The following is a 24634-nucleotide window of genomic DNA, read 5'->3' on the forward strand; positions in this document are numbered from 1 at the left end:
ATAGATAGATAGATAGATAGATAGATAGATAGATAAAACTTTATTAATCGCTCCGGTGGGTTCCTCCAGGAAATTCGGTTTCTAATAGCGCAGCACTGACAGAAGTTACAGAATGTGAGCAGAAATATACCATATATACACAGATAGAATTACAGAGACATATATAAATACAGAATATACAAAGGGATAAATAAGAATACAAGGGAATTGCACATTGTGCCGATGGTGAAGAAAATTAGTGCAATGTCCAATTTGAGACATTGCAGATAAGCAGTTGTCATTTTAGTTCAAAGTTGTTCAGTCACCAGTGTTTAACCTAGAGGAGAAGGGCTGCACACACAGGCATGTTGTTTGGGCTTTGTGATGACAATCATTGACAGTACAACACGCCTCAGACTCCTAAGTTTATCCATTGCAACTAAAATTACCCAACTGTAATTTTAGTCGGGAGGGAATAAAGGTCTCCAGCTATAAAGGTATAACCTTAGTCATTGTGCCTTTCATAACCGTTTTATTTTTGAAACAGAAACTTACTTAATGGCTGTGATGCAATTAGCTGTAGAATTGTAGCTATAAAAGTAACCAGGGTTACGCTCTCTGAGCTGGTAGTTATAATTGATGTGTAGAGTAATACATTTCCAAACTAATTTCCTGCTGTACCTCCCAGACATTATTAGTTTCCATTCATTTTACTATGTCATAAATATCAGTCACATGACATAGTTTAAGGTTACTCACCTCAGGTCTTGCTACTTTTGTTCATGTTACCGTGTATTTTTAATGCATTGCTCACAGAAGCCATTATCTACCACCAAAACTCACTGTCCTGTATGTTGTTTGTCCTGGATTATGTTAATGTTCAGTTTGACTGAAGGCATGTGAGGTTTTTTTTTTGGTGATCTGTGATCAGATTTCTAGTGAGATCAGACTTCACAACTCTGCACTGTGTGGATGGAGTTGCAAGTTACAAGCTGCCAAGTCACTGTTTATCAGTTATTTAGAAAAGGGAAGTGGTTCTGCTTAAGCAGGAAGAATTAGTTCCTCATTCGTTATCCAACTCCTTTTACAAAAGAAGTCCTCCCTTATAACTCATGACATGCATAGTATCCCTTCGATTTGATTTTTGGGCTGTTACAGCCTTGGCTTTGCTTTTAATTCAACTGAAGTTTAGTTGAATTTCTTTCTTGTTGAACTTTATTGCACTGGGGTGTAGTGAAAAACTCCTTCAGTGAATAAAGCTGTTGTCACATTTCCTTCCTATTACTTAGCGGCTATTCATAGAATAACAAAAGCACTGGTTTAGCAATTTTGTCTAACAACAGAACAACTAATTGAATTCAACAAGAGACTATATTTTTCCTTTTGAGTGCATAGAGTGGTAGCATTTTCAAGCCACGTCAGCACTGAAATGAAACTGATGTGGTTTGGTTGTTGTTGTGCTTATTTGCTAAAAAGAAGCCGATGAGTCTTGTATGTAGCAGATGGTACAAAATGGGATTTTTTTCCCCCCCCTTAAATATACATATCCACCACGTTGGTAGTTGTAGAAAGTGTATGGATGTAATCTTAAGAAGGGCTACTAGAGATGTAATGGAAGAAACGGACACAGAAACAGTTGGCCAGTTTATGTTGAGCTTTAGCAGACATGTATCTCCCTTTTCTATTTTGCTCTTATATCATCCCCCTTTTCTCCGCCTCATTTCAGCATGGTGAGCGTGATAGGAGTGGATGTTGCCACAGAGGTCCAAAGGCCAAAGCGTTTCAATTCAGAGGAGGAGAATCCTGTCCAAGATCAGAGTGACCACAGCCCTCTTCTTACCTGAGACGCCAGGACTACCAAACACTAACAGCACCTTGCTTGTTAAGATTTGTTTTGTTTTTTTTGTTTTTTTGTGTGTGTGTGTGATTTATTTTATGTGGTGTTTAATATAGGTTACATTTTCTTCCTTTGTTGCTGTGCTTATTGGAGTTATGGGTAAACAGATTTCTCTACCTCTCAGGTTTAACAACCCCAGTTAAAATTGATAGAAATCTCGAAGGTCTGAAGGTAGAAGTCTGACCATGACAATGACATTTTCAAAAACATTTTGAATGGATACATTTTAAATGTATATTATTTCTTTTTTTTTAATGTAGCAAATAAAATTTGACCTTGACATCACATTTTTGCTCAGGGAAAAGGTAAAAGACCAAGCCACAAATGGTAAAGGGGACTAAGAGTTATGGTAATCATTTCAAAGTATGAGGACTAAAGTTCTTTCTGGAAACAACCCACCACTCTGTATTATGACCAAACCGAAGACCTTGTGGACTGAATTGGTCACTTATTAGGTCTCTGCTTGCCTCGGGGTACGACCAGGTTGAAAAGCTCAGTTTTCCATACTATCAATTAAAACCTTTCCAATTATCTGGAGAATATCAACAAACTAAATAAAGGAAAGTGTTGTGGGATTTTCTTTCACACTTTGGTTTTTGAGAAAAACAGAAGAAGAAAGCACCAGCACAATTATGCCACTACATACCTGAAGTTTGTAAGATTCAACCTCTGTTCAGGTTTTGTTGTAGCTAAGTTACTACATTTTGGGTGTAATAGTCTTAATTATTGTGTCAACACAATATTCGCAACAGTCTAATAAAAATAAAAAATGTTTACCACTGTGGGCCAAGCTTCTGTATTTTAATACAGACTGAAAATTCACAACTAAATATCAGCACGACATCATTTATCTTCTTAAAACTGTATCAAACAAGGTGATGTTTAATAAATATGTAGGATTTTTTTTCTGATGGAGATGAAATGCTAAGAACATTTTTAAATGCAATACTGTTTTCTATACCCAGTGACCTTCATAACAAACATAAAAAAATCGTTTCTAATTTTCTAGCTAAATCCCAGCACAATGTGATTCTGCAGAAAAAAAATCATTTCATTCATTCAACATTCCTGTCACTTTTTTTGGGGGGGGAGAGGTTACTTTTACACATCCTTTATTTATCCAGGTAAAAAGTGTCATTGACATTAAAAATGTCTTTTTCAAGAGAGATCTGTAATATATAACATCACAGTTTTAAAAATATATTGTATATATTGGCCAAAAAGGACCGGATTAATTATAATGTAGGTAAAATAACACAGAGTACTTGTAAAACAGGCCATTTCTGTATTTTATAGCTCCTCCATAATTCGTATTGACTACAGTCTATTTACCAATCTAAATCAAGATATTAGACACTTAAAAACCATAGAAGCATTACTAATTGCTTTGGCAGTTCATCACTTTTTCCTGCTTACTGAATGTCTGTAAATTATATGATAGCCAATATGTACACCACTATTGCAAGTGTACTGTTTTCTAACATAGTCCCATTTAGGTCACCTGATGTTAGGTTTTTTCTATATGAAATTAGTACATGGAAAAAAAAAACTCGTCAGAGAGCTTCAGACAGCCAGCCGGCCTCACAGGTGAACTGAATTGGGACTTTAATTTCCAGAAACTCTGGCTGGCCAATCAACCTGCCTGGTTCACTTTTACTTTTACTGTCAGGCAGGAGGCCCACTGGCAGTGTCCATTTTCCAACGTCCTAAAAAAGGTAAGGCCACACATGGTAAAATTCTGGTCGTGTTTTATTCAATCGGTGTGGTACTTCACCATAGATTTATCACATATTAAACCTCATGATACCTAACGCCACGGATTTACCACCATTCTCTGTGCTTCGGTGCCATATTTACTAGAAATTAGACAAGGTGAGTTTCCGCGTGCTTTAGTTACTCCATGTTTAATTCATATCGTTGACCTCAGGGTAAGGTCAAAAGCTCTAATTCAAAAGCAGAATCTATCAAGTATACCAAAAGTAACCTGAATTTTGCAGCACTTGGCTTGACGGTCTTTAGATAAAGTAAGCCAGACAAATCACTCCGCTCACAGCTAAATATCTGCAAGTACACTGACGTCAGCTGCTATGATGTCCCCGTGACAACAACCCCGTGACAATAGCGTGTGAATGAGTGTTTAAGTTTTTTTAGTCATATTGGAAAATCTATCCAAGGCTAGAACTCCCGACCTTTTATTGATGGTGTTAACAATATTAGTTTGACCTTTATTCTTTTCTTCAGTCCGAGCAAACGGAACAACTTCTATTGACTTTATTGATCGTTGACTTCGTCCAAAAAGCCTGTTTAGCGTACAAGTCTGAGTATGTTCATACTGAGATGAGGGGAAATGAGCGTTGTACTCCAGAGAAGGGCCATCTTAAACTGAGTCACTTATCGGGGCAGCAGACTATACACCCAATGCGCTCCCAGGCTGGTGCCTACCTGCTCACTATTGCCACTCCTGAGAGTTCTCTCAGTTCATGAAATTTAGTCAATGTGTCACATACTTGACGAACTGATATGAAGCAGCTGCCTCAAATGCTGTTTCATTTCCTAATTCATGCATTTTCTTTCAAAGTGCCCTCTGTATGTCCTCCTTCACAACCTCTATTGTTTTCATATTTACTGTTAAACTGGTCTCCTTCTCATTCGTTCACGCACATTCTGACTTGGTTTGAGAGACATTGATTCCTCTTCTCTCCAGAGCATAGTTCCACCTCTGCAGGCTCTCATCTAGCTGCTCCCCCACTCTCACTATAAATGTCCAAACATGTGAAGACTGAACCTCAACTGCAAAGCACCCGAAGCAAATTTATGTCCATAATTAAACTGCCTCATCTGCACTTACTGTGTGAGTTTTATCCCTTCAGGTTATAGTGGAATGATTAGATTTAAAAATCAAGTGGATCTCACTAATTAAAATCACTCTCTCCTCCCATCCTGGTCTTTTTGAGATAAATGTCATGATCCACTGGTATGTATTATTATTTCTCTGTAGACTGGATTGAAGTAGAAGCTCTGCCCTTTATTTTCTTGTTGCCATGGTGAATCCTCGTATTGGAGCTCCACTGATGACTACTTTGTTTCATTACTCATGCACACTCTGAGCACAAACTAAACATACTCAGGGCAGACTGAAGAAACTCAGATTTTCTGGAAAATGAGTTTCTCATGTTGGATTGAAGTTTGACTCAGGTTCTTAAACCTGCGTTCTGGATCTACTTTATTTACTTATTTTGTGCTTCCCTCTGTCTGATTGAACACCTGTGAAATCAACGAATGAAGCGATTTAGAGCTTTCTTCCTCTTTCACAAACTATTAGTGTCATTTTTGGGATGATCACTAGCCCAAATGTCATGTTGGAAAACTGGCTTTCTTTATGTGTAAATGCAAACTCCTACTAGGAGGGGGAAAAAAAACTCGTATAAATCTGTCTTGTTTTACAGAAGGAAAAAATAGTTGTCTGTCTTTTCCTCAGTAATATCTTTCATTGCTTTTAATATTGCAGATAATACATAGTACAAATTGTTAATGTTTGACCTTGTTTAGTTTTATATCCCGCTTGTATTTCATGAAGGACTAGTTTGAGGTTGTGTTATACATACGATTGAATTTTTGCACATTCCAGTCCTCTTAGTCTCTAAAGTCTGGTTGTTTAACATCAAACCAGTCAGTTCTGGGGATTAGCTGGTGGCAACTGCACACTGGGGTACTCCTCCAAGAACACAATGTTAAGGCTGCTTTGTTTGCATTCACGCTGCTTATAGGAAGCCAGCATTGGGTAAGTTCACAACCTTTTGTTGTGAACTTTTACTTTCTTGTGGTGCTGTTTCAGCTTCTTCAGTTTCCCTGATATGGCACTGGTGCATGGTGTGTGTGGTGTATGCCTTGTCACAAGTTGAGGGGAAAAGCTGAGTCAAAACGGCATTCTATGATTAGGGGAAAAATGTATTTAACTGTTTTAGTTCTGTGTTTTGTACTGAAAAAGTCAAGAACTGTTTTTACACTCTGTGTGTGTGTGTGTGTGTGTGTGTGTGTGTGTGTGTGTGGCAAGATAAGCAGTCATGTTGTGCTTATCTTGCTAAGTACCTTTTTTTTTTTTTTTTTTTTTTTTTTTAAACAGAGCAATAATTTAAAGATTTCTATATTTAATCAGTATTTTTCTACCATGTTGGTATATTACTCCAGGCTCTCTGGTTAGATATTATACCAGTGAGTCTGTGACACAGTCTTTTTGATATAATCTCCAAATATCGCACAAACCTGAATGCTGGCTATATACACTAAAGTAGCACAGTTGGAGTAGAATACCACAGAATGTTTGATACAGTATACAATTGATCCGTAATGTAATGCAGTTTTCTTGAATAAATAAAATACAAACTCAATCAAACAAATATTGCCCATGCAGACAGTTTCTTATACATTGAATCAGAACTGTAGTTTTTAGTGGAGTAGAGTAACTGTTGTGGGGTTTTTCTTTTTTGTTTTTTTTTTGGTTTTTTTTTTTTTTTTTTTTTTTTTTTAATCCTATGTCTTGTACAGTTGCAACACTATAAAATAGGGCTGGGTATCGTCACTGATTTCTAGAATCGATTCAATTCCGATTCACAAGGTCCCGAATCGATTCGATCCACGATTTGATTTAATTCGATTCGATTCAATTTAAATCTGGGAAATTTTGACAGTCAGAAATATAATTCAGATCAGTACATTTACATATTTTTGTATCTATAAAAAGGAAGCTGACACTCGCAAGACTTTATCCAAGCTGTAAGCATCACAGCAGATGCCTTTGTGTCAAAGTAGCTGAAGATAAAACACAGAAAAACATGTAGGTGATTTTCCTGGCCCGGGATTTTATAAAAATATTCTGCAGTACATCAAAAACGAAAGAAAACCATCAATTAATGAACATTACCTCTGACGTTACAGCGGTTTTATTAGAGACACGGCTAAGCATTTTGCATTTTGAATAATTTTAAAAAGTTTAAATTTGTTCAGTATTGAACAGCAGAAATGAGGTTTTCTTTTCGGAAGAATGTAAAAGGGGAAAAAAACAGCGGCCGACAGCGCTGTAAGCAACAGTAGACTTGTGCGTAACAAGCAAGCGAATAATGAAGAAAGCGAAACTGTTCGAGAGAGAGAGAAAGAGAGAGGGAGAGCTGCGCATCGCAATGGAAGCAAAACAGTAAAAGAGTGAATTCATGACGATGTTTATGTGAAGCGTTTGGATCTTCTTTTGCTGCTGGTTCGGTCAATATTGTTTGGAGAGAGATCAAACTAACAGCCTTAGAATCAGCGCATAAAGGGCGTGAACACAAAGCGCGGACCCGGATCAGCGAGCTGTCGGCTTTCACTTTCAGCCCCGACTGTGAGAAAGGCGACATCTAACTGATTCTGATCCGCGGGTCACGCCCTGTGTTTAAGTCTATGTGAAGAATCCCTGTACCTGCTCTCATTTACTGTTTGGTGGTTCTTGAAATTTTGTGAGATGTCACCAGAGATTCTGGCATTTCGGACAAAATAAATTTATATTAAAAAATCGATTCAGGATTTTAATGAATCGATTTTACGTTATCCAAGCCAGAATCGATTTTAATCGATGAATCGATTATAAAAACCCACCCCTACTATAAAATCACTGACCAACTGGTTTCACCTGTTTTAGATTGCTTTCTTTTCTTAAACTATAGTACAAGAATGGCCATGCCTTCTTCAGGCATGTGGAGTGATCAAGTTTTAGTTGTCACTTGAGTTCAAATCTAATCATTGTCCTTGTTTCTTGTTCAGGACATTTTCCAGCCCTCCTCAGAATGAAGCGTCTCCTGCTTCTGGAGCCTGTGATGGCCCTGTGCACTTTTTCCTATTTTCTCAATGCTCCACTTATGCAGCAGTATGTTTACCGGAGACTCTGGGCGCAGATGACAAACACCACCTATCCCATCTCTGACACATCCAGATGTACAACAAGCAACAGCTCAAGCAGTTATGAGGTTTGTCATTAATCTCTGGCTCCAAGGTAGGATTCATGGGTACCAAAAATGGAAGGACCTACTATAAAATGAGGGCATGCACAGTTACAGCCATCAGTTAAGTGGCGTAAAACACAAATCAGCATTAGCTGCATTTGCATTATACTTTTCTTAAAACTGTTGCACTGAATACTGTCATTGATACTGTAGCAGGAAAATTCATATTTAATGCTCATTTCAGATAAGATCTAGCATTACTTAGAAATTTACAAGTGCATGTGAAAGTTTCTTCAACTGAATTTGCTTTTGGCTTTAATTTAATGTTGTTTTTTTGCATGAACGATTTAGGAATTACAACCATTTCTATACAGAGTCCTCCATTTCAGAGACTTTGAAATAACTGAACAATAACAATTTTAAATAAGGATTATTCCTAATACTTCTCTGAGAATAATATGATGAATGACAGAACTGTAGAGCACAGAGTGCCAAATACAGTTTCTTCTCACGTTGGGATGCTCTTCTAGCCCCTTACTGCAGCCACCTTCAATTGTTGCTTGTTTTTGGGTCTCTGACCTCAGGGATCAGGTGACTGAAGAATATCTCAAGACAGTATTTCTTGGTATTAAGAAACTCTTGGGTTGCTTTTGCAGTATGCTTTATCCATATGGATGGCTTTGAAACACTTGGAATCAACTGCAGGGAGCATCCCTTCGAATACTGGCTGTGAAGCTGCTTTTCAGTCAGCTTCTGACCCTCTGTTAATGGGGCAATATATAAAAATGGCTGTAATTTCAAAACAGTTGAATTTTGTATTGTTATTAAATTAAGTTCTAAGATGATTTGAATCTTAAAAGTTGGACTTTACTTACCAATCTTTGTGTTTTATTTTTAAAATCCACTCTGGGGTTATACAGAGGAAAAACTTGAAAAATGTCTGTGTCCAAAAACACAGTTACCAAGCTGTATTTTGGTGAGTTTGCTTTTGCAGTTAAAATTAAGTCTGTTTTGTGTCTCTCTGCATTTCTAGGGCGTACAGAAGCAGGCATCTCTCTTCTCCCTTTACACAGATGTCCTCTGCACAATCCCATCTTTGTTGGTCATTCTCTTGCTGGTGACCTACAGCGACAGAGCAGGGCGCAAAATCACAATCATCATACCTGTGATTGGCATGTTGATCAATACCTTGGCCTACCTGACTGTATCCTATTTTGAGCTCAACATTTACCTTCTCATTGGCTCCTCAATCCTCAGCGCTTTGTGTGGCGGCTTGGGCACATTTCTGGGTGGCTGTTTTGCCTACATAGCAGACCTGTGTGACACCCGTCGCAAGAAGACTCTGCGCATGGCTGGAGTAGACATGATGATTGGCGTGTTGGCTGGCGGGGCTTCAATATCAACAGGCTACTTCCTGAAAACTGCAGGATTTAACTGGCCTTTCCTAACATCTGCGTTGATACTGTGTTTGAGCCTAATCTATGCAGTCTTTGTCCTTGAGGAGACAATAAAGCCTCCATCAGATGTCGTTATTATGGATTTGGCACCTCAGCGCTCAGCCATAAAACAGATGGTCTGTGGGGTCTACCAGATGCTTGCAGGGGCTAGTCGTAGTTGTAAAATTGCTTTGGCCCTCCTCATTGTCATCTTTATCAGCTTTTCCTTTGCATATATTGGTGGGGTCTCTATGATAACGCTGTATGAGCTCAATAAGCCCCTGTGCTGGACTGAGATTTTGATTGGCTACGGCTCAGCACTGACCACCACTGTGTTCCTGACTAGCTTCGTGGGAGTGTCCTTATTTACATGCTGTGGTGTGCCCCAGCTGTTCATTGTCCTGTTTGGGATCCTGTCTCTGGTGATGAGCATGGTGATGACAGCGTTTGCTGAGACCACCTTATTTATGTTTGTAGGTGAGGGGGAGCGGCTTTACATTTTAGCACTCTTAACTAGGCAATCAGAATACTGGAACTCTGCAAATTGCTTAAGTAATTTATATCCATAAAACCCTGCCATATTGAGCAAGATGTGTTTGTGCTGCTCTGCCATGATGAGTAAAAGTAAGCTGATCATGCTAGACTCGCAGGCTGGTTTGAAGACTCTGCCATCTTGGGTTTTTAGTAAAACTGTTCAAAATCTATTAGCTCTCAAGTCGACACATTTTGTCAGAGCTACAAAAAGAGGAAAACTGCATTAATGTCAACACCAGTAGAATATTGTTCTATTTGCACAATCAGTGAGGTAGATGCGATTACAACTGCAGACGCATCATAGCTGCAAAGTTCTGAATTGTCTTTGCCTACAGTATAGATTTATAGACTCAATCAAACACTATAAATCTGCATTACTAACTGGAAGTAACCAATGGGTTTTTGTCCAATTTAATCCTCAGTTACCACTGTTTTGCATAATCCTCTTGTATCTAATGCTGTCTAAGAGATGTGCATCTTTATCAATGAACAGGAAATTAACATTAAACAAATCTAAAATGTTCATTGGCCCAGATTTCAATGTAATTATATTATAATGCTGAAGTATTTTGCATAATAAAGTAATTGTCTGTTATGCATTTTCCCCTCCAGCAATTGGATCAATGGTTCTGTCTAAAATGCCTTTCCCTGTTCTGCGCGCCATGATGTCAGAGATCATCTCAAAGTCTGAGCAGGGTGAGTGAGTTTAGTGCTTTACAAGAACCACAAAACCATGTCTGAGAGTGTTTGTGGAGTCAGTCCATTGAAGGATGGCACATTCCAGAAGCTTGTGGGTGCACTTAAAAACGAAGCACTTTAAGTTTCTGTTGGATTTGACAGAATTAAACTCTTAATCTTTAGGGTTTGTGTAACCCTTTCACCTTCTGAGCATGGTGGTGTTGTTACTGTTATGATTGTTATTTATTTTACAGGAGCCCTGTTTGCCTTCTTGTACTTTCTGGAGATAATAAGCAACAAGGTATCGACTGGAGTCTTTAACAGTATTTATGCTGCTACGGTGTCATGGTGCCCTGGCTTTGTGTTCCTGCTGTCTGCAGGACTCTGTGGGATCCCTTTGTCTGTTATTGGGTAAGCTAATAATTATGCCTTAAGTGTAACAAAGTTTCAAAGGATCATACCACTGCCTTTGCAAGTTTGACTAAAAACCAGAGATGATGTACATGAGTTGTGACAAAATGATTTATTATTATAAGACAATAACAGTAACTGAGTGAACTAATTAAATAATACAATAGATTTCAAAGTTCAAAATATAAGAAATAGCTCAATTTTAAATATCAAGAATATTACAGAGGTGAAATGTATATGATTGACATCTAAAAACAGGCTGTAATCACCGTAAACTTTAAACGGTATGTCTGTGTCACTGTATGTTTTAGCATTTTACATACATGTAGCATCCTCAAAACTCGGTGGTACATTCAAGGCTGCTTTCATGTGACATTATTTGTCAATAGAAGTATGTCATTGAGGTAAAGTACCTGAAGGTGTTTGCTGAATTTTAACCACGGTGTATTTATTCAGTAAACCAAAAAAGGGGCAGTTTCCTTGTTAAGAGCGACTTGGCAGAAATGTTTTAAGCTTTCTAACTTGACTAGAAAAGCATTTCTGCTTGACTGGGCACTTGGAAATTAGAGGACTCAGTTCCTCTTACTAATCCAACTTTTTCTCACCGGTCAAGTTCCTCTTTTGCATGTTAATATACATCTCTAGTATCCTCATAATGTCTATTTTATTTAACAAAAGTTTTGAGCTTTGTTGAACCAATTGCTTTATTTAATATAACTTAAATCAAATGAAAAACACACGCTTTTATTGCGTCTTTTAAGAAAAAGACAAACTGCTTTATATAAAAGGCATCAACCAGAGCAAGTGCCACAAAAAAAATCTGCCAAATCAAACATGTGGAACTGTCTGCTGTAGTTCCCTGTGAACTGTGTACAGCACTGTGTATATACCAGATGTTCTCTTTCGTATGTATGTCTTACTGTAACATTGGAAAAATGGCCATACTTTGGTAGTTTCTTGGAGCTATGTTGGGCATGTGCCTGTCAGAAGGGTAATGAACATATGTATTAAGAAAGCATGATGATATGGAAAAATGGATGCACAGTTGGATGGAACTGCTAATATAGTACCATATCCTTTTTCTGCTTAACACCTGTTTGTTCTCATTTCAGGGCGGTGGTTCTGATGAAAGTAGATGTTACCCAAGAAGCCCAAATGACAAATCCTTTGATCCTAGAGGAGGAGAACCCTCTTGAAGGTCCTAGTCAGAGTCCTCCTTAACTGAGACTCTTGGTCTAAGATTTTTCTTGGATTAGTCTTTGTTGTTTTCTGGCTTCATGTGTTGCTAATGTAGATTGCCGTTGAGTTAACTTAAGTTACAATGAACTTGTGTTAATATTTAATATTAATGTGCACCATAAAATATATTTGAACTAGGTGAAGACCGAGACAAACTCACAAAAATGCATAAAATTCATCAGATTTAATGTTAATACTGTTTTGATACATGTTAAATAAAAATCTTGACTATCAAGTTTGTGTTTATCTAGAACTCAATCATTTATGTAATCCACCAGATGCGCATTGTTGATGTATTATGTTTATCAAAGCTGTCAGCAGAATTTACAGTATACATGAAAACACCTGGAAACAAGTGGAGCAAGTTCAGCTCATAAGCCAGAAGGGATTTTTGAGGAAATCCTTATTTTCTCTTAAAATATTTTTTAAAAGTTCATGGTTCTTCTTTAGTGTTAATATTCTAAGGAATAACTATAAGGAAGGAAAGCCCTTAATGGCATTTTAACAGACTTGAATAAAAGAGTAACATGTTCTTGGCCTTCCTAAAATCTCTAGTATATTCAACAGCCTCCCATTGAAACTAATCTGATCTAATTTACCTGCATGTGCAATTTTTGGACAAAAGCTGAATAATCTTTGGTAATGATTTTGGGTGTGCATTTAAAGCGCAATCCTTGCTCTTGTCAGGGGTATCCAGAGCCCAGGAAGTAGCAGAAGTCCAGTAAACGTCACTATCAAATCAGCCCCTTCTCATCACAGAAGTTACTGCAACACCTCACTCATTTGGAAAAATATTCTGGGCCACAACAGAAGAATGGTGAAGTGGTGTCATGTCTTTTGTATATCAACCACTAGATGCCACTCTTGGTCCAGGCTTGAAACTTGGATTATTAATCTCAGTACTACTGTGTGGTTCCTTTGTTTTCTTTTTCCTTTTTCCATGCATTGTCTTCAAAAATGGAAAAACTCTTTTGAACGTCTCATACATTTAAACTTTTCATTTACGGTATATATGGTGAATGTATTACTATGGACTTCATTACCTTGTTAGTCCAGCCAAGGTTTAACTGAATGATCTGATAACCTGTTAAGAGCCACATCATGTCTTGGGATACATTTAATGCAATCAATGCTCCCAAAGTGATGTGGAGAATATTCTAATAAGTGTGATGTTAATAACAAACATTACGCAGTATTTCCATCCCTCTTTGTCTTCTGTACAGAAAGAACTTCACTCAGTGGACATGCATATGAAACAGTTTGTCTTACACTTGAATCTCAATTCAATTATCAGAGTTTTTCATGTAAATCTAATTAACCTACACATGATGCTTCACATACATAGTTTAGGTAAAGTTTAAACTGGACCTTTGTGCTGTTGGGGTGTTTTGATTGCAGCTGTGTTGAGAGATGGGACTTACACATGAGAGCAGGAAATGTTACAACCGAGGTTCATGTTCAGTGTGGTGACCAGGCTATTTCTGCCTTTAATATAGAGGACCACCTTGCACTTAAGAGAAACACAATCTTGTTGCTTTTTAAAATTGCAGACATAAAACATGACAGTTAAAGTGCGCTCAATATACTTTTCCCTTTTTTTTTCAATATCTTCACTATTGGTCTACAGGGCACGTCGGTTTAAATTGGCTTGATTCGTGGAAACCCAAATGACGTCTGACCTTAATGCGCAGTTATTTGATTTCCATCCTCAAGACTTGAGGTCCGTGACTGCAGCTTGATTGTACGGTAATGTTGACACTGCGTATGAATTAGGTCTGTGCCGGAGGTTACAAAGGGAATCTTCTGAGGCAGGGCTTTCTTGGCACCAAACATGAGGTTTCTGGTTAAATTAGAGACGGAGGTGTGGTGAGGAGTAACACTGGTTTGCGCAGAATTCCCAGGGGTAAGCGGCTCAAGGGGAGACAGTCGTGGTAGTGGCTCGAGCCTGTCTGGCATGCATGGGGTCGCTGACGATTAAAGGGAAGTTTGACAGAGTCTGGTTGAGATTGGAGGCAGGGAATCGGGGTCTTTGGTTTCTGGTTTCTAAAGTAGCTTAGTCAGCAGTTACGCTCATGTGCAGCGCACCACATCACATCAGATCAAGAGCCTAATCTCAGATGTTGATCCAGAAAGTTGCAAGCAGACCTCTCTTTATCTCAACCTTCTGTCCCCCGGAGGAGATAATTGACAATAATATGAAAACCCATTTGAGGTGGTTTGCGTGATTTAAACGAAGAGGTGGCGGGACAGCCTGGCTTCTCAGTCGAGATCAATTTGATGATCTGAGAATGATTTGTTCACACCATGATCCACTGCATATGCTCAGTATAGCACTGAAAAGTCAGTGTAAAGAAGAATAACTACACATTGAATCCCAGAGATATCCTAAAATAAGAAAAGTACAATTTCTATAATGAGAGAAGGCTATCAGGACAACTTTTTAGACTTAAATTGTAAGAAATAAATGTGTAAAATTAATTATTAACTTCTGTAATAGACAAAAACAGAAATTTTCTTGTATGTTGGTTAAGCACTTTGATGTTGTATAAATGGACACGGTGGAGATCTTTATCATTAGGAAAAGTTATAAAACTTATGAAGACAATTCATTTTTTCCAAAGCTGTCCAGTGGGATAGATTGGTGTCTTTGCCAGGCCGATTCTGGAACCTGGGGCCTTATGTTAGACACCCCTGCCCAATGAGCAAGCACTTGGCGACAGTGGGATGGAAAAACTCCCTTCTAACAGAAAGAAACTCCTGGCAGTACTGGGCTCAGGGAGGGGCAGACATCTGCTCCGACCGCCTGGGGGTGAGGGGAGGGAGACAAAGCATGTTGATAGCTCAATATTTGCAGTCTCGGTTTATTCCTTTGATGAAGGTGACAGCAGAAGTTATACCAGCACATCTTTTTCACTATTGTTATCTAAACCCTCAGCTGGTATGACGTTTATCTTTTGTTTTCTTCCAACCCCTTTTCTCTCTACAAAGGTCACTCAGCTGTGTTGGTTTCCTCCTGCCACGAGCTGTGGATGATGTGTGGTGGTGATTTTTTTTCCCCCCTCATTGCTGCGGCCATTCAATGCTCAACACATGTTATCTGTGTGTGTGTTTAGATGGATGTTTGTTTGAGTTCTGTGCCTCTGCAGTAATTACTCCTTTTTCTGTGAGGCTTCTAGTCCCTTGAAGGTAAACCAATATCCACATCAAGTTCTGGATTTTTGGCTCCCCCAATTTTTAGTATTGCATTGTTGTTTGTTCTCTGATTCATCTCGTATTGCTGAGATAATCACATTTGCCCACCTTTTTCTGTCACATCTGGATCCCACGGCTTCATGTGGTTGCCACTGCTTCCACAGATGTCTTCTGTCTTAGCTGCCAATAATGACTATTTCCTGTATTCCCCTCCCTCCCTTCTCATCAATCTTATTTGCTCTACACTACTTCACATAAGAGAATTAAGTTGTTGTTGTTTTTTTAAAGAGGTTTCAAAAATAGATCTTTAACCACTATTACTGACACATGCTTTAACCACAGACCCCTCATCTCCCCTTTGCCTTTCCTAGCTTCTATCTTTGACTCTAGACTTGTTTAAGGTCCAATTTACAGTGGATATCTTGTATGTCTGTTTCATATCCCTTTCACACAAAATTCAAATGCAAGCTTGTTTCGTATTAAGGTGCTATGATATAAAAAATAGGCTCAATGATCAAATAGGGTCATATTTAATCGTTGAAGATAATGATTAGCATAAATATTTCTGTAAATGTTCATTCTTATGTGTCCTTTTCAAAGTATCACTTTAAAAACCTGCAGTTTAGGGGTTTCCTGTCAGGTTTTAATATTTATTGCTGGAGTAAGATTAGAAAAACAAAATTAAGTTGATGGATATAAAATGTCAGACGAAGAAAATTCCAATTTTCACAATTATCCCAATAAACTTATTGCAGCCACACTGTTAAAGCTCCAGTTGAGGCCCTGTGCAGGAGGACCAGACTGAAGACCGTTGATTGGCTGTGTCATCCTGCTGAGAGCACAGTGATTACCATCCAGTGTCTTGGAAGCCATGAATGTCATTTGTGCAGAGCAAGGTTCCTGTCTTTAGCCATGTAGTCTTAGAGAATGCAACCCCCCACATCTCTAGAAGAGTGGCAAAGGAAAGGTCACTGTGACAATCAATACTCTGCCCGGTTCTGCTTCAGTGCATCAGACTAATCAGCCTGCTACCCAAGGTGGGGGAGATCTCAGGACCTGATAAATGGAAAGATGGAGGAAGAAGAAGAAAGCTACCAGTGATAGACTGGGCACACACTTAATATATTGTGAAGGGATTACCATCAGCATTGCAGACCCTCCTGAAATTCCCATAAATTCTTATAATTATCCTAGCCATGAGAAGAAAAAAAAAAAATCACATTTAGTGAATCCAGACCTTTGTCTGGTCTCAGTTTTCCTTGTGAAGATTTTATTATCTCTTTGTGTTTATTAATGTGCACATGGGTCTTAAGTGTGCTCACATTCACTGCAGTTGGTTAGACTGTGCTCTTAAAGACACAAAGACATTAGCACACAAACTGAGAGGTATCTCTGGTCAAAACAGAAGCTCTTCAGTTTCACTCTAACATTACAGAAACCACAGCCTGTAAACCCTCTGTTTAGCTGTATATACAGTCTCTGGTTTAGCCACACGGGCAAAACAATTAACCGGCATGCTGTGTGTGGAGTGATGTGAGAGCACACAGTCACATCTGTATTTATCAGATTTTCTCTCAGCCAGCCTCTGCTCCTGTTCTTTGCAGCAGATTCATTTTTACAGCCTCCATTCGGCCTCATTGGCTTTTTGCTGGTCTATTAACAGAGTGTTTCTCATTTTAACTTTGCATTACAGTTTCCACAGGACTATCAGTGTTATGGCCTCAGTGTGGAAAGTTCAGAATCAGTTGATACATAATGCTACTTTGTTCTGTCTTAGCAGTATTTTAGTTGGCCTTTGCGTTTGGTCTCAGAACAGAAACGAATAAAACCAAATGTACAAGTCATAGTTTTTTATAACTGACCAATTTCATTCAAAATACCAAAACCAGTTATTGAGGCTAAATGCTTTTTAAAAATCTAAATGCTTTTTAAAAACTAACTGTATTCAAAATAAACATGCTTGAAAAAACTGAAGAGCTAAGGGCTATAAATACCTTGGAGTACACAGACAATAAAGTACTATCCTTATGCTGGGGCATGCTGGGGCAGCAGGTCGAGGGTTGCTGATGCTAACAGACTTAATGAACTGATCCAAGGCCAGTAATTTTGTGGGTATGGAGCTGGACTCTCCTAAGGTGGTGTCGGAGAGGCGAATGTTGTCCAAGATAAAGACAATGTTGGATAATACCTCCCAGCCACTCCATGACATACTGGCTAGCCACAGGAGCACGTTCAGTGAGAGACTGAGATTACCAAAAAGCACCACTGAATGACACAGGAAATCATTCCTGCCTGTGGCCATCTCCCTGTACTACAACTCCATCTAATACACCGTAAAGACTGCAATAGTTACATCCTTTTTGCACACACTCTTTTCTTAGTAATGGTGCTGGCAATTTTCTTGATATTTATTTATAATTACATCTATCAATCTTGTACATATTTATTATTTGGTGATTTGTATATATTGTGCTATTCCTTATGTCTTAACATATTGTATTGTTAAATAGTCTGTTTTTGTTAATGTTACTGTACTGGAGCAAGTGTAAGCCACATAATTTCCCTAGAGATTAATAAAGTATACTGATTCTGAAAGTTTATTAATCTTATATTTTGACTAAAAATCTAGTCAGCTATCTTCATGCTGGATTGCCCGACAGCTAGTTTAGGCAGCCAACCCGACCACCTTGTGTACCAAACATAAGGTGGTATTTCAGCCAACATATTTCCCACTGCTTTCCTACATCGATGCCTGACCTCCACAACCCTGAATTCCACCTATAGACCCTGGTGGATCTTTTTACATTATTCTCACGTTTCAATCGTTTTTTGATAAACTGATGACCTTAGAGGTTAGATGCCAAACTTTATTTCTTCTACAGCAATAAAGCAACCATTTTAAACATGAATTGTATGACTGGGGTGCCTTATCTAGTTCTTTGAAACATTAGATTTTTTCATTTTATTAGGGTAAATGTCGATATATTTTCATTGATAGAGAACTTGTTGACTGCTCATTTCTTTTGTTTTAAATTTCAGGTGACTGTGGTTTAGAAAAATTAGATAAAAAGCAAAAAATTGCTTTAAATCAAATCTAATCCATACAATGAGCAGAGCAGTGGTAGCTTGTGCCTCAATCACACTAGAGTAAAAATAGGCTGGCACCTCCATGCAACCAGGAGAAACCAATGGTTGGCAATTGACCGCACTGATTATTAAATGAGATTCAATTAAGGAAATAATTTATTTTTGGCTTGCTGGCGTCCATTGCAAGACAACTGTTCAGGTCACCTGGTCTGACTCGGACAGGCCGCAATCACTCTCAAACAGAATGGTTGAGGTTTGCAATTAACGACAATCTCATTTGTAATTGCAGACAAATTGCCAACATGTTGTAATCAGTCGGAGTCTGTCTGCACCGATGAGCGCCTGCTCTTAAAATAATGAAAAACACAAACCCAATTTACAGAGGTTTGTGGCAGGCGGTTTCCTATAAATTGCACTAAACTCCCACTGAAAAGCATGACTCGTTTTGCACCAAATATGTGTGTGAAAGTTGCCACTAGAAGTGTTCATGTAATTGGAACGAGAGAGGGAGATGTGATCAGAACGAGTGTACAATTGGCACGGCTCGATGGCTCAAAGCTGTGAGCGCAGTGCCAGAACTTTGGCTCTATCCTGTAACTCTTTAAAAAACACAGAGTGAGCACTGAGCAGAGCTGAGCCCCACATATTCCTGCTCCACAATAATACTGGTATTTTACTGAAGAAAGAGACCAGAACTGAACTGAACTTAATGGAGCGTTGGAGGGAGGGAGTCCGCCCCTGGCTCCGGGACAGCACTTCAGGTCTGAGGTAGACGGTAGTAGATTTGAGATTTACCACAGTTGTGATCGCAAACAGATTTCAGGTCATTTCCAAATGGACTCTGTCCAATAGAAAACTGATTGCACACCGACTATGATTGCTATTTTACCGCTGTCTTAGCCCACTAAAGTTGTAGCAAGATGGCAGTTGGCTGCAACCGGACTCGGACTTGGTCCACGTCTGAAGCGACCATTTCAAAGGCAAGAGATCACATTTTGATTGCTCAGTGTCGCAATACTTTCACTGGAGCAGCGCCTCCAGCCACTGTTTTCCCCAGTGTGACTGTAACCTCAGGTGGTTGGCAGTCAATCAATTGCTGGGTTGCTGCTTTCATCCCCATCTGAGGCTTCAGTGCTCCACTATGCTCAGTGTTCACTGAGCAATAGCAAACATTGTAAAGAACTTTGCTGTGCTCCTGCAAAAATGGATCTCAGTAGCTCCTCTTTATATAGTCTTTTTAGTCGAGAGAAAAACGTAAACAAAGAAGTGACAAAGTACTTTTGAGTTTATTTGACTTAATACAATGTCTTTATTACTATTTATAGAACTATCTGCGTGAACGATCATTATGGGTAGAGTAAAGCACATGCTCTAGTGGGGTTTTTTCAAATGTGGGATTGTGTTTGAGGGGGTTAGACACAATAAACTAAAATGGCTGTGTTAATGGTAATGAGAAAACATGCCACTCTGTGGAACTTGTGGCTTATTTTAATGGCATTTAGACAGCGACTGAGCTTTATGGCACTGAAGAACAAATAATATGAAATTTTGGCTAAGCAGACAAATAAATTCACTGTTGACAGTGTCCTTTTATACATGGAAATCCAATTCATAAAAAGCATGCTAAGAGAGTTTCTGTAAGTGGTGTATTCACCATAAAACCAACATTGTTGGATCAACCTTGTCACTGACCCTTAAAATATTACTGTTTTGTTTTCATCTGTTTGACTTAGCAAATCCCTCGATGTTTAACAGCGGAGTCAAATGATCCATCTGGACAGTTTTAATGAAGGCAGTTATTTGAGATGGCTTTTATTTTGTCTATTAGGCCTCTGTTGTGAACCCAAACATAAGTGAGAGGAAGTCTCAGTCACCTTCGGTTCAGTGGTAGATGACAGTGTCTGTTGGAGTTTAGATGAAGGGAAAAGCAGGATATAATTACAAATTTATTGTCCATGCAACCCCGATGGTGTCCTCCCTTTGTCCTCTCTTCCTCTCCAACAATGAGAGATTTCTCACAGCCGGAGTGAAACCTCTGAGATGTCCTTGAGGCTTTCTTTGTTCTGAGTGTCATCACCAGTAGAGAATGACTGTGACATAAACCTCCTGGAGTGTGTGTGTGTGTGAGGCCATGTAGCTGAAGTATTTGCAGATGCAGATACTCTTCCAACTAGCATGTAAAGTCTCAGGATACAGATAATGCCCCAGAGGCCGTTTTGCCTTTATCTTGGTTTCAGAGGTTTCTTCTGCCAGCTGTTATTCCAGAATTATTTGAGTCTACTGGAACACTGCTAACATCTGCGCTCACATGTCAGCCATGTGACTGATGTCAGCATCTCACACACACACACACACACACACACACACAAACACATATGAACATGAACATATGCATTTACAGTACAGAAAACACATCCGCCTATGCACACGCAGACAACCAAACGTGTGCATGATAACTTTATTGGCTGCAGCCATTTAAGTCATCTTGCACATCTGTATTTGTACATCATTAGTAGGACTAAAATTGTCATGGTCGGCTGTGTGGCAGGCAGGCAGGAGTGGTGGACCCAAAATGCAGGATTCTCAGGACACGAGGTTTAGACAGAAAATGCAGCTTTATTGCTGGAGCAGAACATCAAGATAAAATAAAACTCACAAAAGCAAACAAAACTCTAAACAGAGATGCAGGAGGACTGGAAATCCTAAACACGCAGCAAGTGAGGGTGAACAGACGTTAACGATGCGACACCGAGTAGGGGAAGACACAGACACTAAATACAAGAGGTGAACGGAGCAAAGAGGAAACAGCTGGGAGACACGGCTGACGTTGATTACACTGACGAGACAGGGAGAGCACAAAGCTGAACGCACTGACAAAGGACACAGACCTACAAAATAAGACAGGAAGCACACGCCAGACAGAGACAGACTCGTAAACAGGCATAATGACGTCATGGACAAACAGAGGGACATACGGGCAGAGAAGACCAAGCACAGGCAACCTAAACCAAACATAAGGGCAAGATAACAAAACCTAAACCAGACATAATCATCATCGTCATCAACATCATCATCAGATAACTAAAGAATCAGAATATAATTGTAATCAAAACAGTATCACCAGAGAATAACCAATCCATAATGCAAAAATAAACCAAAACATAAGAAACTCAAAATGCTGGGTTGACCCGACCCAGGACCGTGACAAAAATGACAAGACAAAGGATTTTGTCCGATGCTGTGTAGACCACAGGTCAAATATAAGACTGCAGCTGGTAAACTGAGAATGAATTATACGATATTGTATATATTTTTCTAATATTTTTTCACTTTACTCAAAATCGAAAGCCAAGACTCTCAAATTTCAAATTATTTCAAATTATTTTTATTGTTTTACTTGCCCAAACAAGGGAGTGACCTCACCCCTAACCTTAAATAAAGCTCTTCAAGTTGTCTAATCAAAATTTGCCTCAAAGTTATTTTGCTTGCTGAAATGTAATCATAAGCTAGCCTTACACCACCCTTTACACTATCACCACTGTGGACTTTTCCCAAAGATTGAGAAAAGGTTTGATTTTCCTTTGAGTCTGAACATCTGCTGTGACAAACGTGGATCCATTCGACTCTGTATCAGTGATTCAGGCTGCTGTAATGGTGTAGAGGATATACTATTGGCAAACTTCGAGGCCCTCGGTACCAGTTGAGGATCATTTATACACCACGGCCAAGATGCGTATAGTTGCCGACCATGTCCATCCTTTTTGGATCATTGTGTCTTCTGATGACTGTTTTCAGCAGGATAACAAGCCATCTGCATCATGGATGTGCAGCTGACAAATCTGCAACAGCTGTGTGATGCTATCATGTAAATATGGACCAGAATCTCTGAGAAATGTTTCCAGCACCTTGTTAAATCAATGCCATGAAGAAGTAAAGACGAGGGGATTCAACCTGGTGCTCGAAAGGTGTACCTAATGAAGTGGCCAATAAGTGCATGTATTCATGCGGTTGCTGCTTAATGCTAGCTGTTCTAGTGCTTCAGCTTCATGTATAAATAGCATTAAGTTTGCCTTGTGCCAAGCTAAACAGATGCAGCCGACATTTCACTAAGAGGAAAGCGCCGGTTAAATACCAATTTGTGTCAGTCTTCAAGCATGGCCAGACAAAAGTTCCAAGTATACTCACAGACCATAAACACACACACAGCCTCACGCACAAGAGAACCAAGATGGATATATAAAAGCTTGCATGCAAACACATTTACACTCCATCGTTTTCACAGTCTGCCTCACTTACTCTTGTAACCTTTAATGTTGCATTTGAAGACAGTGTGTTTCTTTCCCTGCAAGACTTTGTCTTACCACTTCCACGCCACTGGAAATGTGCAGCCTCTGCCAAGTTGCGGTTTTATGGTAACTGCCATGCTAGCGAGCATAAGCAAAGACAATTTGATAATTTTCTTTTTAACCAATCTTGCTGATAAAGTCGAAACTACGACACTGGATTAAGTTAAGAGACACGAATCAAAAACTATACCTAAGAAGTCCTAAAACAATACATTACATGCATAAGAAATGTCCAGTAGTAGCATATGTATTTGTTAATTTTAAAAAAAAGGGAAAAAGAAGAAACAACTGTTTTTTTTCCTCCATTCGCCATGAAATATTTTGCTTGACAAAAAGCTGGCAGCTTGTCAGCTTTAGACTTTACACGTGGTGCCATTTTGAAATGTGAACTTGTGTGACCCATATTATCTGGCTGTGGGCTCAATCATCTTACCAGTACCAGATGCAGTATTTGTGATACAGCTTGCGTGGTGCTGACTGTGATGTTTAGTAAATGAGGCAGAGAGGGATGGTTAACCATCATTTGACCTTATTGATTATCTCTTTACAAGACTGGCTTCCTCATGTCTATTGTTTAGTTTTAGTTTGCAATGGAGAATTGCAGTAAAATGAATGCTGACATTTCAGCAAAGCGTAAATTTAAGAGAGGAGGAATTTCTGAAGGGAGAAAAAATGCTATTAAATGCCATGTGAAACACACTGACCAGCCCGTTTTAATCACTTGATCTCTTTGTCGTGCCAAAACCTTTATAAGGGAAGGGAAGTTCAGTTTTGCAATAGAAAAGAAAAGTGTTTTATGCTACTGGTTTTTCCATTCCCTCTTCTCCACAATGGTTACGGTTTCCTAAAATCAGCACTCCTAATCTTTGCAAAGAAAAACCCATGAAATATTTGGAGCCAAGTACCTTCTGGTCTCCAATCCAGATCTACCAAGGGTCCTCTATGCTATTGTTCTGTCTGATTTATGGACAAAATGTCAACAGAAATATTTCCTTCCACTTAGTGACCGGGCTCAAGTGACCTCTCTCACTGGGGCTGAACTTTTATTAATCGGCGTTAGACATCTTTAGCATAACTGAGCAAATTTCTTTCTTAACATGTTGAAAATATGTTTATTTGCCTAAAGTTAAATGGGAAGATCCATACTGTTAAATTTGTGCTTTAACCAAAAGTTGTATGTGACCTTTGAAATACTTTAGCAGGCAGCAAGAGTTTTAAACAGTAGACCAGCTTTGATGAGGTCTGCTACGTCCCTCTGTATTTTAGGAGGGGGAAAAAAAGCCCAGTGTGCCAAACAGTCTACCAGCACATGCACAGAGCCAGCTTCAAGCACACATCCTAAACACAGATTTTGCAAATTACAGCCTGTGCTTAGAGCGCTTTAAAAAGCTAACACTTTCTCTGATGCAGTGTAATGGATAGCAGGCGCACACAGCTCTGTCCACTGCCACACACACACACACACACACACACACACACACACACACACACACACACACACACACACACACACACACACACACACACACACACACACACACACACACACGTACGTAGGCTACATATGAAGTGCACTGAGGTTTGTTGAGATCATCAGTGTTGGTATATAATATCCTGCTGATATCATTCAAACGATGATGGTGGTGTTTAAAGAGGGCAGAGACATCTGGAGCAGCTAAACACTACTGTGATCCTGATGTGTTGGTAATCAGTGGCATCAGAAAAGCTGCAAATTAAAATGCCTTACACATTACATTTTAAAGGAAAGTTTGACTCTGGGACACAGAGTTGAAAAAGACCCACGCCCATCACTTGGTAGATTTCCTCAGTGTTCTCTCAGCTGTTTTCACCAAAAGTGTCTAA

The 24634-nt window shown here is 39.1% G+C and overlaps 2 protein-coding genes across 5 annotated transcripts in view; both read left to right on the forward strand.

Annotated features, from left to right (window-relative positions):
* LOC147320688 (lysosomal proton-coupled steroid conjugate and bile acid symporter SLC46A3-like) overlaps window positions 1–3405 on the forward strand; it is a 9567-nt gene extending 6162 nt beyond the window's left edge. For both annotated transcript variants that reach the window (XM_086308835.1, XM_086308834.1), the window contains exon 6: window positions 1706–3405. In XM_086308835.1, the coding sequence (XP_086164961.1) occupies window positions 1706–1823 (118 nt within the window). In that variant the 3' untranslated portion in view covers window positions 1824–3405. The remainder of the gene's footprint in view (window positions 1–1705) is intronic.
* LOC147320689 (lysosomal proton-coupled steroid conjugate and bile acid symporter SLC46A3-like) overlaps window positions 1–12381 on the forward strand; it is a 17039-nt gene extending 4658 nt beyond the window's left edge. The window contains exons 1-6 of one of the 3 annotated variants that reach the window (XM_086308836.1): window positions 3460–3591; window positions 7670–7872; window positions 8882–9761; window positions 10431–10514; window positions 10751–10907; window positions 12020–12381. In XM_086308836.1, coding sequence (XP_086164962.1) covers window positions 7693–7872; window positions 8882–9761; window positions 10431–10514; window positions 10751–10907; window positions 12020–12128 — 1410 coding nt within the window. In that variant the 5' untranslated portion in view covers window positions 3460–3591; window positions 7670–7692 and the 3' untranslated portion in view covers window positions 12129–12381. Of the gene's footprint in view, window positions 1–3459; window positions 3592–3611; window positions 3749–7669; window positions 7873–8881; window positions 9762–10430; window positions 10515–10750; window positions 10908–12019 lie in introns of those variants that run through there. The other 2 variants (XM_086308837.1, XM_086308838.1) reach the window with 2 other exon arrangements.
* The last annotated feature ends 12253 nt before the right edge of the window (window positions 12382–24634 follow it).

Source organism: Aulonocara sp. 'chitande type north' Nkhata Bay, linkage group LG10 (assembly GCF_057382095.1).
Source record: "Aulonocara sp. 'chitande type north' Nkhata Bay isolate Kocher_YH1m ecotype deep benthic linkage group LG10, A_spYH_male_GT1.1, whole genome shotgun sequence".
NCBI classification, from domain to species: Eukaryota; Metazoa; Chordata; class Actinopteri; order Cichliformes; family Cichlidae; genus Aulonocara; species Aulonocara sp. 'chitande type north' Nkhata Bay.